The sequence below is a fragment of the Pogoniulus pusillus genome, chromosome 24, assembly GCF_015220805.1.
Source record: "Pogoniulus pusillus isolate bPogPus1 chromosome 24, bPogPus1.pri, whole genome shotgun sequence".
Taxonomy (NCBI): domain Eukaryota; kingdom Metazoa; phylum Chordata; class Aves; order Piciformes; family Lybiidae; genus Pogoniulus; species Pogoniulus pusillus.
The window spans coordinates 6,327,637-6,342,366 of record NC_087287.1 but is presented as its reverse complement, the minus strand read 5'-3'; the positions used below and the strand labels follow the sequence as shown (position 1 = coordinate 6,342,366).

Genomic DNA, 14,730 nt, shown 5'->3' with positions numbered 1-14,730 from the left:
AGCACCTCGGCTGAGCTGACTGCCTCAGAGCCACCTGCACCAGGCTGGGCTCTGCTGCTGTAAGGTGACACGGTGCACCCTCACGTCCTCACCCTCCCCGTGCCATGCCTACGTCCTTCCAGGTGACCTGAAAGCTGCTCCTGTGGCACCAGGTGCTCTTAGCACCTAGGGCAGCACCCTACAGCCGGGTTTCCATGCAGCTCCCAGGGCAGCTGGCAGCAGGAGGCAGTAAGCATTTCGCTGATCCTGTGCCAAGCCCAGGCACGGCCAAATCGTCCTGGGCTTGTCCATCTTTGGTGACATCCCCCCTCCCTCCCCTACAGCAGCCGCATGCCCTGTATCCAGGGTGCTCCCGCCCCTGTCCACACCGGGATGTGCTCAGCGCCTGAGGGATTTATCACCCCACACGCAGGATTTCTCTCCCTCTCCACTCATCCCCCACAACCACAGCACTCTTTTTCCCCACAGCACTGCGTCACCACCACCTCCCCTTGTCCCAGCTGTCCCCACACGCTCCTGCCACCACACTTGGTTCATGTTTTCACCCGGGCCCATGGGAGCGAAGCCACACCTGGAGCTGCAGCCAGTCCCCACTGCAAAGATCTCTGTGGGTGACGCTGGAGACACAGGGGGTGAGCATCCCCTTCAGATGGCCGAGGCCCAGGAGATGTCTTTTCTCCAGCGAGGTGCTACCAGGATGCTCCAAGCAGGAGGTGACGTCCCCGGGGGGGGGGACAGGAGGAGAAGGGCTTAGACACGGAGGAGCTCTCCTGCGTGGAGCATGCTTGGAGGAGGGGAGTGGGGAGGCTGCAGCTTGGCCTCCCCCTCCCCAGAGCACCCCTCTGACCACCCTTAGCCCATGGGTGCCCCCCCGCCCCCCTCCCTCCCCTCCTCCCGCAACTCCAGCGCCGAGGAAGCCGAGCCGGAGGCAGTGCTGAGCCGGATATGCAGCGACTCCCCGCATCCCTCCTTGTGAGTATCCCCGGCTCCTCCCGATGCCTTCGGAGGAGGCGGATGGACGGACAGACAGGCAGCCTGAGGTGGACTGGTCTCTCTTATTTGTAATGCTGGCGGGGGGGGGGGGGGGGGGAGTGTGTGTGTGGGGAGGAACCTCTTCCCAAACCCCCTTCCCCACCCTCTGTCTTCATCCCCCTCCTCCTATTCCTCTCCGGCCACGGTGTGATCTCCCGGGGTCTCTTCTGGCCCCCACCACGCTGGGATTCTGGGATCCTTTGGTATTACCGCCCCCCCAAAATGGAAAAGAAAATAAAGGGAGATGGGGGTGGGAACCTGCTGGCAGGGGGAAGGAGAAATCAGGAAATGCAATCCCATCTGGAATCCCGCAGAGATGAGGACTCAGCCCCCAAGACATAATATCCTCCCCCCAAAACAACCCCTCCGCCACCGGAGAGGGATGGAAGGAGGGAAAGCAAGGGGCTGGGCTGCTCTGCCGCACCGGGAGACCCCCTTCCATCCCGGGGTGGGACAGAAAGCAGGAGCCCCCCGCCCCCCCGAGACAGACATATAGACCGACTGACAGACAGACAGATAGGCGGGGAGGGCTGCGGAGGGGGTGTGTGCAGCAGGGCTGGCTGAAACTACCCTGGAGCCCCCCCCCCCCCGCCAGCCCTCCCAGCTCCTCCCGAGTGTTTCTCTCTGCTTTTATTTGTTTCTTTCTTCTTCGGCTGGGGGGGGCGGGGGAGGATTCCATCTATTTCCCCACTCGTGACTTCAGCGCGGGTCACGCAGGACAGCGGGCAGCAGAGGAGGGGGGGACGACACACACACGGCACGACGAGGGCGAGAGGGAGGGATGCTGCCCGCTGCCGCCCGTGGCTGCCCGTTACTACCAGGTCCTGCCCGCCCCTGCCTGCTCCTGCCCCCTTCTGCCCACCCCTGCCCGCTCCTTTCCCCGCTGCCCGCCCCTGCCCGCCCCTGCCCGCCTCTGCCCGCCTCTGCCCGCCCCTGCCGGTGCCGGTGCCGGCGGCAGCCCGGGCTCGGCGATCTCCGGGTGTAGCTCCCTCCTCCTCCCCCTGCCGCCTGCCCTCCTCTCCTCCCTCTCTCCTCTGCCCGCTCCCCCACTCCTCTCCCCGCTCTCTCCTCTGCCTCCCGGTCCCTCTCTCTCTCCTGTGTGTCCCCCACATCTCCTCTTCCTCCCCCTCTCCCCCCCGTTTTTCTTCTCCCCCCCACCCCCTCCCCATCCCAGCCTCTCCATCCCCTCACCCCCGTTTTTCACGGGGGGCTGTGTTGCTTTGTTTTTCCCCTCCTGCCAGGGCAGAGCGCGGTGACACCGCGGCAGCCACCACGGAGAGGACACAGGATCCCCCGCTGGGCCCGCCGTGCCCCTTCGAGGGGGTGGCCTGGACGCCGAGACCCCCCCAGGGCCCCCCGCAAGGCTGCTTCGCCTGCATCGCCAAGCCCCCAGCTCTCCGGCAAGCTTCGCCCGTCCTGTCTCCCTCCTCCGCCGTTTATCTCATGGAGAGCAAGAGCTGCAAAGGGGACAGCCTGCGGCCGGCGGTCCCGTGCAAGCACTCGGTGGAGAAGAAGACCATGACCAACCCCACCACTGTCATCGAGATCTACCCCGACACCACCGAGGTGAACGACTACTATCTCTGGTCCATCTTCAACTTCGTATACCTCAACTTCTGCTGCCTCGGCTTCATCGCCTTGGCCTATTCCTTGAAAGTGAGTACTGAGGGGAAGGGGTGGCAGGGGAGCTGGGGAGCGTTTGGGGGTCGTGCCTGCTGTAAGTCACATCTCTGCCACCCCAAGGAGAGCTTTCAGACGCTGCAGGTGCAGATAAGGGGAAGCCGAGGTGTGTTTTGGAGCCAGGGGGTGTTGCATCGTGGGTGGGAAGAGGCACTTTGACTTGCTGTGGTGCCCTCAGAGCCTCCTCTGGACCATAGTGGCTTGGTGACAGGCTGGCAACGTGAGGCTGGCTTGGCTCATGCTGCACCTGCAGGCACCCCAGCTCTTTGTCCCTTCTTCGGGATCCTTCTGTCTATTAGAGATCATCAGCATGGGACCCAGCAGGGTTGGGTGGTCTGGCAGAAACAGGAAGGAGCAGCAGGCCAGGATTAGCCAGCACCTGGTGGGGGGGAGGCTGCCAAGGTGTAGGGCAATCCTGTCCCTTTCTTTCTTGTCCTCTCTCTGATTAAAACACCAGAGCTGGTGGCCAGCCCCCCCCCTCTAAGTCTTATAAATCCCAAGGCAAGCCCTGGAGACCTGCCAGCATCATGGGAACAAGCCCTGGGTAGCCAAGAAGGTGGCTGAGAGTGCAGGAGGGCTTCACCTTACCCAGCATCAGTGCTGGGGGGAGGTAGAGATGTGCAGACGGAAAGGGCGATGGCGTGAAGCACGGCCCATGCTAGGGATGGAGAGGGCGACAGTGGGGAAACACAGCCCATGGCAGGGATGAAGAGGGTGACAGCATGGATCACTGCCTGTGGTGGGCATGGAGAGGGCAGTGGTGTGGAGCACAGCCCATGACGGGGTTGAGAGAGTGATGGTATGGAGCACAGCCTATGATGAGGGTGGCAGTGATGATGTGGAGCACAGCCCACGGTGGGGATGGAGAGTGTGATGGTATGGCAAACAACCCGTAGTGGGGATGAAAGGGTGACAGTGTGAGGAACGACCCGTGGTGGGGATGGAGAGGACGACAGCATGAAACACTGCCCGCGGTGGGGATGGAGAGGGCAGCGGTGCGGAGCACGCCCCGTGGTGGAGACGGGACCAGGTTACAGGCAATAGCTGCAGGGACGAGCAGCCCCTCGGCAGCTGCCCTGAGAGGGGGGCCTGGGCTTGCCCTCCCCATCCCTGCCCTGCCGGATGTAGCCCGTCTGGATGGCTGTGCGCAGAGCCCGGGGCGGCTGGGTGGCCCGGCGAGGAGGAGCTGGCTGATTCGCTTTGGCAGGCGGCATTTAGAGGAAGGCCAGGGCAGGATGAGCTTCGTCACAGCAGCAGATCGATTAACCCCTGTCAGCTCCCGCGCTGGCCTGCCAGTGCCCAGCGCTGCAAGGAGCTGCTCCCCGGGCAGCAGGAAGCCTTGGGGACATGGCCATGGCACCTGTGCCCTGGCTTTGCCCAGCACTGCCAGTGTGGTGCCTGCCTCTCTTTCCCCTTCCCCACGGTGGGAGGTGAGCACCTGTCACCATCCGTGCAGCCTCGCTGCTGCTTGGCTGAGGGGCTCCAGAACTGGAGTCATGCTGGGGCTCAGCATCACCACGGACACAGCCAGGCGGCAGCAGCCTGACACGAGAGGGAGGCTGTTAACACCCCTCACTGTTTTGGCCAGCGAGGGAAGCATCTGCTTTCTTCTGTCTTGGCTCATCTGAATTTCCCTTCGACAATCAGAGTCTTCCCTGTGCAAGAGGCATGGGCACAGCAGGCTGAGAAAGGGTGTCATGACCCCAGCACACAGTGGGAGCTACAGTGAGTATCTAGGTAGTTGGGGTCCCTCAGCTCTGGGGGCAGGATCAGAGTGACCCATCCCAGGGGACAGGGTGCAGTGGGATCTGCCACTGACAAGGTTTTCAAACGCTGGACCCTTCCCTATCCTTGATGACACCAGGTGGAAGAGAAGGGCAAAGCACAGAAGTAAATTGGGGCTGGAGCCTCACATGGGCTGCCAAGGTCTAGAGGACGTCAGTGTGAAGGCAGTGATGAGGGAAGGGAACTGGGCAAATTTGGTCCTGCTCAGGGGGAGGAAGCTAGAAGATGGCTGTCAAAACCCAGCCTTGGCTTGTGGACTGCAGAGGCAGAAACTGATCTGGTGTAACAATGATACTCAAAGAGATGTGGAGCTCAGCAGATAGAAATCACCATGCTCTCTGGCTTGGAGCTCCCAGACAGTGGGGCTATGACTCTGGCAGGGTGACAAGAGAAACAAAATGTCCCTCAGAGGTACAGGACAGAGGTACCAAGTGGTCAAAGGGATGGGGTCAAAGGGATGCGGTGGGGATGGGTGGTGAGAGGCAAAGGGGGTGGGTGTCAGGGCTTCAGCAGAAGGTCTGTGCTGGGGAGGACCACTGGGATGTTGAGAAAGATGGGATCCTTCCTTCCTCACTTAGAGCTACTGCAGAGACCTTCACAACACCCCAGCCAGGCTGGATGTTAGGGCTGCTTTCAGCTCTTGCAGTCAGTACGGTCCCTCCCAGAAGTTCAGAGGAAGCAGGAGCAAGAAATGCCCTGGGGACAGATGTCCCTTTGAACAGACTCCTCTCCTCCCTCTGCAGTTAAATCCAAAGGCAACCGAGCAGCAGATCCTGAAGTCTCAGCCCTTCTAGGATGTCTGTGCTCTGCAGAGACCAAGCAAGGTGCTGTGGTAGGGAGGGGAGAGGAGCAGCACCTGCCTCTCCCTGAGCTCGTTCTGGGACTTCTGAGGGCAGAGCCTGTGGCAAGTGTGGTACAGAGTTCCTGGCTGTAGGGCCACAAGTGCACTGGTGACATCAAATGGTTCTTGTGTTATGGGTTCTGCTCTTCCTTGAATTAATTGAAACATCTGGCAACGCCAGGAACCACTGTTCTCATTATCAGCAACAGGATCTTACACACCTTGCAGCATCTGGGGCTGTTCCCCAAGTCCTGAGTTCAGTTTTGGGGCCCTCCCTACAAGAAAGACATTGAAGTGCTGGAGAAAGTCCAGAGAAGGGCAGCAAAGCTGGTGAAGGATCTGGAGAACAGAGCTGGTGAGAAGCAGATAAGGGACCTAGAGTGGTTTATCCTGGAGAAAAGGAGGTTGGGGGCAGACCTCATTGCTCTCCATAACTCCCTGAAATGAGGCTGGAGCCAGGTGATTATTGGTCTCTTCTCCCAACTGATAGAATGAGAGGGGATGCCCTCAAGTTGCACCAGGGGTGGTTTAGCTTAGGCAGGAGGAACAATTTCTTTCCTGAAGGGTTTGCCAAGGGCTGGAAAAGGCTGCCCAGGGCAGTGGTGGAGGTCCCATGCCTAGAGGGATTGAAAAGCTGTGGAAATGTGGTGCTGAGGGACAGGGTTTAGTGGTGCCCTGGCAGTGCTGGGTTAATGGTTGGACTTGATGATCACAAAAGTCTCTTCCAACCAAAATGATTCTGTGATTCCAGTGCAGTACCTCCTTCATGCCTCAGGTCTGTGAGATGTTTCATCACAAACCTCAGCCCACTCTAGTATTTCCACCAGTTCTAGGAAGCCAGATGCTTGCTCAGATGCACTTCAAGATTACCATAAACCCATCTCCTTCCCCAGGTCCACTTTCACTAATGCTAGCCACAGCTGGAAAACAGTACCTCCATGTCAGGAGAAAAAGTGGTCACTGAAAGGGTTGTCAGGCATTGGAAGAGGCTGCACAGGGTGGTGGAGCCACCATCCCTTGGCACCATGCAGATGTGGCTTAATGGTGGACTTGGGAGAGTGAGGTTCATGACTGGACTCGATGATTCACTGACACACAGAATGGTTTGGGTTGCAAGAGACCTTAAAGACCACCTAATGGCCTCAAGCTGAGGCTGAGTGCATTCAGATTGGACACAAGGAAAAGGTTTTTCCTGGAGAGAGTGGTCAGGCACTGGAATGAGCTGCCCAGGGAGGTGGTGCAGTCACCCACCCTGGATGTGTTTGGATGTGGTGCTTAGGGATATGGTTGAAGGTGAATCTTGTAGAGTAGGGTTATAGGTTAGGCTTGGTGATCCTGAAGGGCTTTTCCAACCTGGATGTTCCTGTGATTCTGTGATCTAGTTCCAACCCCTGCCATGGGCAGGGACACCTTCCACCAGCCCAGGTTGCTCAAGGCCTCATCTGTGATCTTTTCCACCCTAAATGATTCTCTGGTTCTACCTGTCTGGCCTTTTGCATGTGGGCTGTGGTTTTCTAGACTCCTTCCTGCAGGCAAATATGACTTCCTGGTGACCACCATTTACTCCAACCACCCCCAAGCCCACCCCAGCACCAAAGAATTTCTGCTCTAATTGGAAGAAGCACTCAGTCAGACGAGGGCAGAGACTGTGGCACCCAAGCCAAGTATTCTGTGTGGCAGCCACCCCAGCCAAGCTCTCTGAGGGACAGCATGCCTCAGCAGAAGCAGCTTGCTGAGCTGCATCCAGTGTCAACACCTCATGTACCCCTCCAGGGATTATTTCTAGCACCTCAAACTTCTCAAGGTCAGCCTTTAAGAGCACAAACATCTCACTGGGAGTGTGTGTTGGTACTGGGGAAGAAGAGCTCAACAGCAGGACCAGGCAAGTTACAAACCCTAAAGTAACCTTAACCCCAGCCTAGTACAGGTGTGAGGATTGACCCAAGAGCAGCAGTTTGGGTTCAGTTTGGTTTGATCAGGACCAAATGCCAGGGCCTGATATCTGGCAGCTTCCTCTTTCCCTCTTCTCTAGCTTCAACTGATAATAAATGATGCACCAGGGTTTGGTGACAAGAGCTTTCTCTTCAAGATTTGAGAGTTCCTTCTGTGGAGAGCACCAGGGCCAGCCAAGTCCTTCTCAGTGCTCATTATGCCATGAGGCAGTAGATCAGAGGGGCAGTAGATCTGAGATGAGCCATGGTACCAGTGTCTGGATATCTCTTTGTGGTTGTATGGAGAAGAAGATGGCAAGAAATCCCACCAGCAGCCCACAGGGCAGGTCACAGAGGTTTTTCTGCCCCTTGAGACCACCAAAATATGAGGTATGACAGCACTCCAGGAGCTCTCCTGGTCATGTTCTGCCCAGCCCTTAGCAAGCAGCTCCAGACATGGGTCTTTGTCATCTCCTCTTATCACTTGTTGATCTTCCTCCTGTGGAGTGCAAGCAGACCAGCACAAACCCTCAGCCACTTATTAACCTCAAGAAGCTGCACCTGACCTCTCAGGCAGGCTCTCAGCCTACTTGTCAGGAGGCTAAATGGTTTGTGGAGATGGCAGAAATGCAGAAGTGACAGCTCTAGGACTCTGTGCTGGAAGAATGTGGGCTGGAGAGCTCTTGACCAATTCCCAGAGCAAATCCAAGGATCCTCTCCAAAGTCTTTAGGTGTAGGGATGGAGAGGTCTGCACAGAAACAGGTTTACATGCAGCTAGCTGTGAGTTGCATGCTGGAAGCTGGGCTGCCTGAAATGCAGCCTCCTTAGGCTGGTCAGCACCAAACCTTTGGTGTCCTCCCCCACGCTGCGGCAGCACTTTGGCTCCCAAAAAAAGAGGGAGAGGCCAAGTCCCAGGATAGGGAGAAGGAGGTGGCTGCTTGGGAAAGGACTGAGAAGAAGTGAGGTGTTGTATTTGGAGAGGAAGCTGGAGGCAAAACTCCAAGGAGAGGAAGGGCAGGAGTTGTGGTCAGAAAGAGGAGAGAAAGAACCCTTTGGGAACCAGCATGCAGAAGATGTTGAGCTGGAGACAGTAGAGGACACATTGAGCTGGAGATAGTGGAGAACATGGGGGGGTGCAGATAGTGGAGGACAAGGTGAGCTGGAGATAGCAAAGGACAAGATGAGATGGAAGTAATGGAGGACATGGTAAACTGGAGGTGGTGAAGGACAAGGTCAGCAGCAGGGAGGTGAGAGGCAAGCAGGGGTGAGGGAAAGGCTACCACCACCTTTTGCTGATGGCAGAGGTTAGGAGAAAGGCTGGCACAGCAAAAAGCAACCTGTGTTTCGTGGAAGGCCAGGCATGGAGGAAGAAAGGAACTGTGCAAGCTGCCAAGCTGGGCCAGAGGTGAGTTCTGTGCCACCACACAGTGCTTTGGGGTGCCTGGGGAAGCCCCCCAGGCAGCAGATGTAGGGATCCTTACACAGAGGTCATCTCAGTGCAAAGCAGGGCCAAAAATCTCTGTTGAATTTTAGACAAGGTGAGAAAGGTCAAAGTGATGATGAGAAATGAGTCTGTGATTAAGGAAACACCACACCTGGGTCTGGGAGGCATTCAGCCTTGTGACCTTGGGGACCTGTCCCTCATGGTGCTTCATGTCTTTGGCTGTGGAAGGAAGCAGCTTCAAGGGCTTCCAGTAGCTCCTGTAGCAGCTGCCAGCAGATGATGGCGATGGTGGCCACAGGAGCATGAAAATAGGAAAGGCTGAGGCTGGGCTGTGAGACAAACACCAGCATCTCCATAAGGACAAAGCAGGGAAGGAGCTGAACCAGTTCTCTGCTCTCCAGGAGAGCTCCTCCTCCAGAGCCCCGCTCAGGTGCTGCAGCAGGACATTCAAGCGAGACATCCGAAAGCATCTGGGGGTGCAAGGCTGGGTGGGACGAGGTGAGGTCACCCTAGGTAGATGTGGGAGGCTGGGGCTGTGAGTGGTTTGGAAGGAGAAACATCTTTTCATTGCTCTTGTGTGCTGCAGAGGCCCTGGCACTTGTAAGGCACTTCAGGGCTCCCTGTCACTGTAAATGATGATGGACAATAGGAGATGATCTGCATGAGGGTGACTGCTGAGGCAGTAAAGTGGGTAGGAGGGGAAGAAGGGCACCATGGACTCAAACAGGATGAGGGATCCAGGTGACCAAGGCCAAAGAGCTTGCAGAAGAGCTGACAGAGAGCTAGGGAAGGGAAAGGGCAGGGGGCTGCTGGAGATGGAGGTACCATGGGACCATTTGTTTCCACTTCTGCTACTTGATTATCGTGATCTTTTCCAATCAGAACAACTCTAATGCAATGGGGGCTGCTGGAGACAGGGCCTGTGAGCAGAGCTCCATGTGCTGCAGGAGCAGGTGGGTGCACCCAGCTTAGAGTGAGAGGGAGAGGAGGCATCTGGGTGCCCTTTGGCAGGAGCCAAAGATGGCTGTCAGAACATCATTCGGGGCCAAATGGCAGGAGAAGAGATGGGAAGGACAAAGGAAATAAGGAACTGGGAGGAAATAGTGACACTAGGGAGGGGACAGCCCCAGTGCCCCTTGCCAGAGATACTGAGCAGCAGCAGGGGCTAGGGCAGGGCCAAAGGCAGAGCCTGAGGAAGCCAAGGATGGGCTCTGCTGAAGCGTGGTGTGGGAAAGAGCCAAAGAGCTGGCATCACAAGGATGAGCTGGTGTTGGGTGGGAGAGGCTGCTGGGAGCACTGGGAGCGATCTGGGCAGGGAAATTAAGGCAGGTGAGTGCCCTGGGGACAGGTGGAGTGAGAGAGAGCTCCTGAGGCCAAGAGAAACCGGCCCCACAAAGACAAGCAGCTGGGCTGTGGGAGGCTTGCAGAGCTCGCTGTGACAGCCATGCCAGTCTGCTGGAGGAGCCTCTGTCTGCCTGGCAATCACAGGCAGCAAACTCTGGCTTGCCTGTGGCAGAGCAGCCTCTCCCATTTGCAACTGGGTTAGAGTGGAGGAAGAGGCAAAGGGCACTTGCTTTGCACAGGGTTTGCCTCCAGCAGCCCCACTGCTGGGGAAAAGGAAACTGCTGGAGAGCTTCAAAGAACCTGCCAGGAGGAGCAGGAGAAATCCCTGGCCTGAAACCAGTGCTCCCAGGGCTCTGGGTGCAGGGACCTCCATGCTGCTGGGGTTTTGGGGAGGATGCTAAACCTATCCAGTAATATCTAAGGTGAGTCATCCCAGGCGGGCAGCTGACACCTGGAGGTGTGTGAGCTCCCAGAGTGCCAGTTTGCTGCCTTCCAAAGGTCACCTCCCCTGCAGGCAGCTCCAGCCACACTTGGTTTGTGACTGACCCCTCTCCCTGCTCCCAGAAGGGTGCCCTGCAGCTGCCAAGCAGCCAGCAGTGGTGATGGTCCCAGCTCCAGCTGTAGATTCCCTGGAGCAGGGCACAGCAGAGGCTGCGGGCACAGCACCACAGGGTTTGCTAAGAGGAGGAGAACAGAGTTCTTGTTCTCGCCCCTGTGCCTGCTGGTGCCAGCTCCTGTGAGCCTCCTGCCAGCAGCAGCCTCCCCACCCGTGGTTCAGGATTAAGGAGGAGCAGGGGGTGCTTGTGTAGAGAGCTCCTCACTGGCGTGACAGTGCTTGAGGATCTGAGACGTGGGTTTGGAGGCTTCAAGAAGCAGCATGGCCCAGTGGGAAGAAGGGGTTCAGCAGCCCTTCCCTGTATCCAGCAAGAGGCAGAAGGCTTTCAGGATAGCCCTCTGGGTGGGCACTGCAGGAGAGAGAGAAAAAAGGCCTCGGAGACGTGGTCTGAATCCATCACAGAGGCTTTTTGGAAAGCTTCTGGTCGATAGAAGTCTTTCAGTGTGTCTAGGGAAGATTCTGAGGCTGCTCTTCACAGCTTGACACCAACACCTAGCATCAAAGTCAGCCAGGTCCTGGCAGGGTCCACGCTGCCAGCAGCAAAGGACCCTGACCCCATGGCTTGTTACCCTCTGGCCACAAAGCGGGCAGTGAAGCTGGCACAGCGACCCCATGCCAACCCCTGGATACTCTGCTTGGGTATGGGCAAGGGAAGAAGGGTAAAGTCTCCTGGTCCTTCCTCCCACGTCCTCATGTCTCCAGCTGCCTGTGCCTGCAGAGTGCCAGCTGAAGGGGCAGGCTGGGCACAGGGACACATCCCTGTGAGGGAGGGCTGGAGCCTGACCTCTCAATCTGCTGGACTCGAACTGCAGAGCTATTGCCGGCAGGCAGTGCCATCGCTGCCTGCTAGTGTTATTCACTGCCTGGAGATGCCATCTGCTGCCTGGTAGTGCCATCCTTGCCTGGAGTGACAGAGCTGCCTGCTAGTGCCATCACTGCCCTGTAGTGCCATCTGCTGCCTGATGCTGCCATTGCTACCTGATGATGCCATCACTGAGTGCTAGTGGTACTTGCTGCCTGGCGATGCCATCCGCTGCCTGGTAGTGCCATGTACTGGCTGTGCCATCCACTGCTCTGTAGTGCCATTCCTGACTGCTGATGACATTGCTGTCGTGCTGTGCCACGCACTGCTTGGCTGTGCCATCTCTGCTTGTTTGTGGCACCGCTGCCTGGCTGTGCCATCTCTTCCTGACCATGCCATCTGCTGCCTTGCAATCTTGTCACTGTCTGGCTGTGCCATGCACTGCTTGGCTGTGCCACTCACTGCCTGATATTGCCATCCCTCCTTGCCAGTACCACTGCTGCCTGGGTGTGCCATCTGCTTGCCCAGTAATGCCATCACTGCCTGATAGTGGCATCACTACCTGGCTATGCCATCCACTTGCCCAGTAATGCCATCACTGCCTGATAGTGGCACCACTGCCTGGCTATGCCATCTGCTTACTATTTGTGCCATCACCTGCTGGTGCCACAACTGCCTGGCAGTGCCATGCAGCCTGAAGGAGGTGACAGGGACACCAGTGCACCTCCCTTCTGCAGGAGCAGCCCATGGAAGCCCCAGCCTGCAGGAGGACAGTGAGAAGAGCCCAGGGTACTGTCAGGGCTGAGGACTGCTGGTGACAGAGACACCAGAGGAGCTGCAGAGACCTGCAAAAGGATCTCATCAGCCCAAGGCTGCTTAGTATGCTGGAGGCTCAGCACAGCCCTGGAGCTGCAGTGGGAGGCTGTGCCAGGTTTCACCAGCTCAGCCCCTCACAGGGACATAGCCAGCCTTGCTCACAGGTTGGGCAAGCCAAAGCCTGGCACTGCAGGGCCAGGGGGCTGCAACACACTGGGAAGGGTGCCCACTGGCATGGGGTGCATGGTGGCACATAGTTCCCTTAGACTTTCTCCACAGACCACGGGTACCTGGTTTATGACAGCAGTGGCTCACTCTTCTAGGTCACCACCACTGCCAGGGGTGTTCAGCCCACACAGAATCACAGAATCAGTCAGGGTTGGAAGGGACCACAAAGGTCATCTAGTTCCAAACCCCCTGCCATGGCCAGGGACACCCTACCCTAGATCAGGCTGGCCAGAGCCCCATCCAGCCTGGCCTTAAACACCTCTAGGGATGGGGCTTCAACCATCTCCCTGGGCAGCCTGTGCCAGGGTCTCATCATCCCCATGGTGAAGAATTTCTTCCTACCATCCAATCTGATTCTCCCCATTTCCAGCTTTGTTCCATTTCCCCCCAGTACCATCCCTACCTGACACCCTAAAAAGTCCCTCCCCAGCTTTCTTGTAGGCCCCTTCAGATACTGAAAGGCCACAATAAGGTCACCTCGGAGCCTTCTCCTCTCCAGACTGAACAGCCCCAACTCCATCAGTTTCTTCTCAAAGCAGAGGTGCTCCAGCCCTCTGATCAGCCTCGTGGCCCTTCTCTGGACACATTCCAACACATCCAGCTAGGACAATGCTTAACTACAGCTAGGACAATGCTTGGGTACAGCTAGGGCAATGCTAACTACAGCTAGGGCAATGCCAACTACAGCTAGGGCAATGCTAACTACAGCTAGGACAATGCTTGGGTACAGCTAGGGCAATGCTAACTACAGCTAGGGCAATGCCAACTACAGCTAGGGCAATGCTAACTACAGCTAGGACAATGCTTGGGTACAGCTAGGGCAATGCTAACTACAGCTAGGACAATGCTTGGGTACAGCTAGGGCAATGCTTAACTACAGCTAGGACAATGCTTGGGTACAGCTAGGGCAATGCTTAACTACAGCTAGGACAATGCTTGGGTACAGCTAGGGCAATGCTTACCTACAGCTAGGACAATGCTTGGCTACAGCTAGGGCAATGCTTAACTACAGCTAGGACAATGCTTGGCTACAGCTAGGGCAATGCTTGGCCCCACAGCTTCAACCCAGAGCTCCACAAGCTCAACCCACAGCAGAAAGGAGCTGCAAACTTCACCTCAGGGTGTCTTATGCCTCCCCCTAAGACACCCAAATGCAAAGAGACACAGCCCAGCCCTCCCCCTGGGCTGCAGAGGGCCCTTGCCAGTGTGTTGGGGTTTTGGGGGTGTCGCCTGGAACATCTCCTGAGCGTTGTAATTAATTACCCTTTTCGCTCCCAGGTGCGAGATAAGAAACTCCTCAATGACTTAAATGGAGCAGTTGAGGATGCCAAGACAGCCCGGCTTTTTAACATCACCAGCTCAGCCCTTGCCACCTTCTGCATCATCCTCATCTTCATCTTCCTGCGATACCCCCTCACTGACTACTAGAGGGAGGCCAACAGCAGCAGTGGCCGCAGCCAAAATGCCTCTACGCCAGAAGTGTCTGCAGTTGTTTCTTGTAGCAAGGACTCAAAAAAAGGAAGAAGGGAAAAGAAACCAAAACCACAACCAATGCTCCACCTTGAGAGAAAGAGAGAGAGAGAGAGAGAGAGAAAGAAAGAAAGAAAGAAAGAAAGAAAGAAAGAAAGAAAGAAAGAAAGAAAGAAAGAAAGAAAGAAAGAAAGAAAGAAAGAAAGAAAGAAGGAAGGAAGGAAGGAAGGAAGGAAGGAAGGAAGGAAGGAAGGAAGGAAGGAAGGAAGGAAGGAAGGAAGGAAGGAAGGAAGGAAGGAAGGAAGGAAGGAAGGAAGGAAGGAAGGAAGGAAGGAAGGAAGGAAGGAAGGAAGGAAGGAAGGAAGGAAGGAAGGAAGGAAGGAAGGAAGGCCCATGCAAAGAAAAGCCAATTAATACCTAAATAAAAGTGAAATGAATTTATTAGCCCAGCTGAGCATCCCCTCCCTGCCCCCCAGACAGGCTGCAAACTGCTGTAGGAAAGGGTCTGGCTCTTCCATGTGTACAGGGAGGAAAAACAGCCCAAGGAAGATTTATTTCATGGCCAACAAGCCGTGTGACAAGGGTGTGCAAAGCCCAGAGCCACGCACGCCTCCTGACAGACTGGGGAGCAGTGGGCTCCTGCTGAGTGATGGATGTGGACCACGGCAGGGCTGGCTCACAACATATCAGGTGTGTTCTGGGTGCTCCACCACCCCCAGATACAGAGGAAGGTGGTGGGG

At 56.7% G+C, this 14,730-nt stretch overlaps 1 protein-coding gene across 3 annotated transcripts; it reads left to right on the top strand.

Moving 5' to 3' along the window:
• The first annotated feature begins 530 nt into the window (after positions 1-530).
• Positions 531-14,244, top strand: IFITM10 (interferon induced transmembrane protein 10). Of its 3 annotated transcripts, none has more exons than XM_064163171.1 (3): positions 531-972; positions 2,274-2,688; positions 13,799-14,244. In XM_064163171.1, the coding sequence occupies exons 1-3, from the start codon at positions 860-862 to the stop codon at positions 13,946-13,948; spliced, it is 678 nt and encodes a 225-aa protein (XP_064019241.1). In that variant the 5' UTR covers positions 531-859; the 3' UTR covers positions 13,949-14,244. The 3 variants fall into 3 exon arrangements, with proteins under 3 accessions (XP_064019241.1, XP_064019244.1, XP_064019243.1); XM_064163174.1 differs by lacking the exon at positions 531-972 and adding an exon at positions 979-1,040 and having other exon boundaries at positions 13,799-14,243; XM_064163173.1 differs by lacking the exon at positions 531-972 and adding an exon at positions 1,799-1,853 and having other exon boundaries at positions 2,279-2,688; positions 13,799-14,243.
• The last annotated feature ends 486 nt before the right edge of the window (positions 14,245-14,730 follow it).

Bases quoted from the DNA above. Each gene is read 5' to 3' on its own strand.
- IFITM10 (XM_064163171.1), top strand. From the start codon at position 860: ATGGGTGCCCCCCCGCCCCCCTCCCTCCCCTCCTCCCGCAACTCCAGC. The intron at 973-2,273 runs GTGAGTATCCCC...CCCTCCTGCCAG, and splicing joins GACTCCCCGCATCCCTCCTT to GGCAGAGCGCGGTGACACCG. The intron at 2,689-13,798 runs GTGAGTACTGAG...TTTCGCTCCCAG, and splicing joins CCTTGGCCTATTCCTTGAAA to GTGCGAGATAAGAAACTCCT.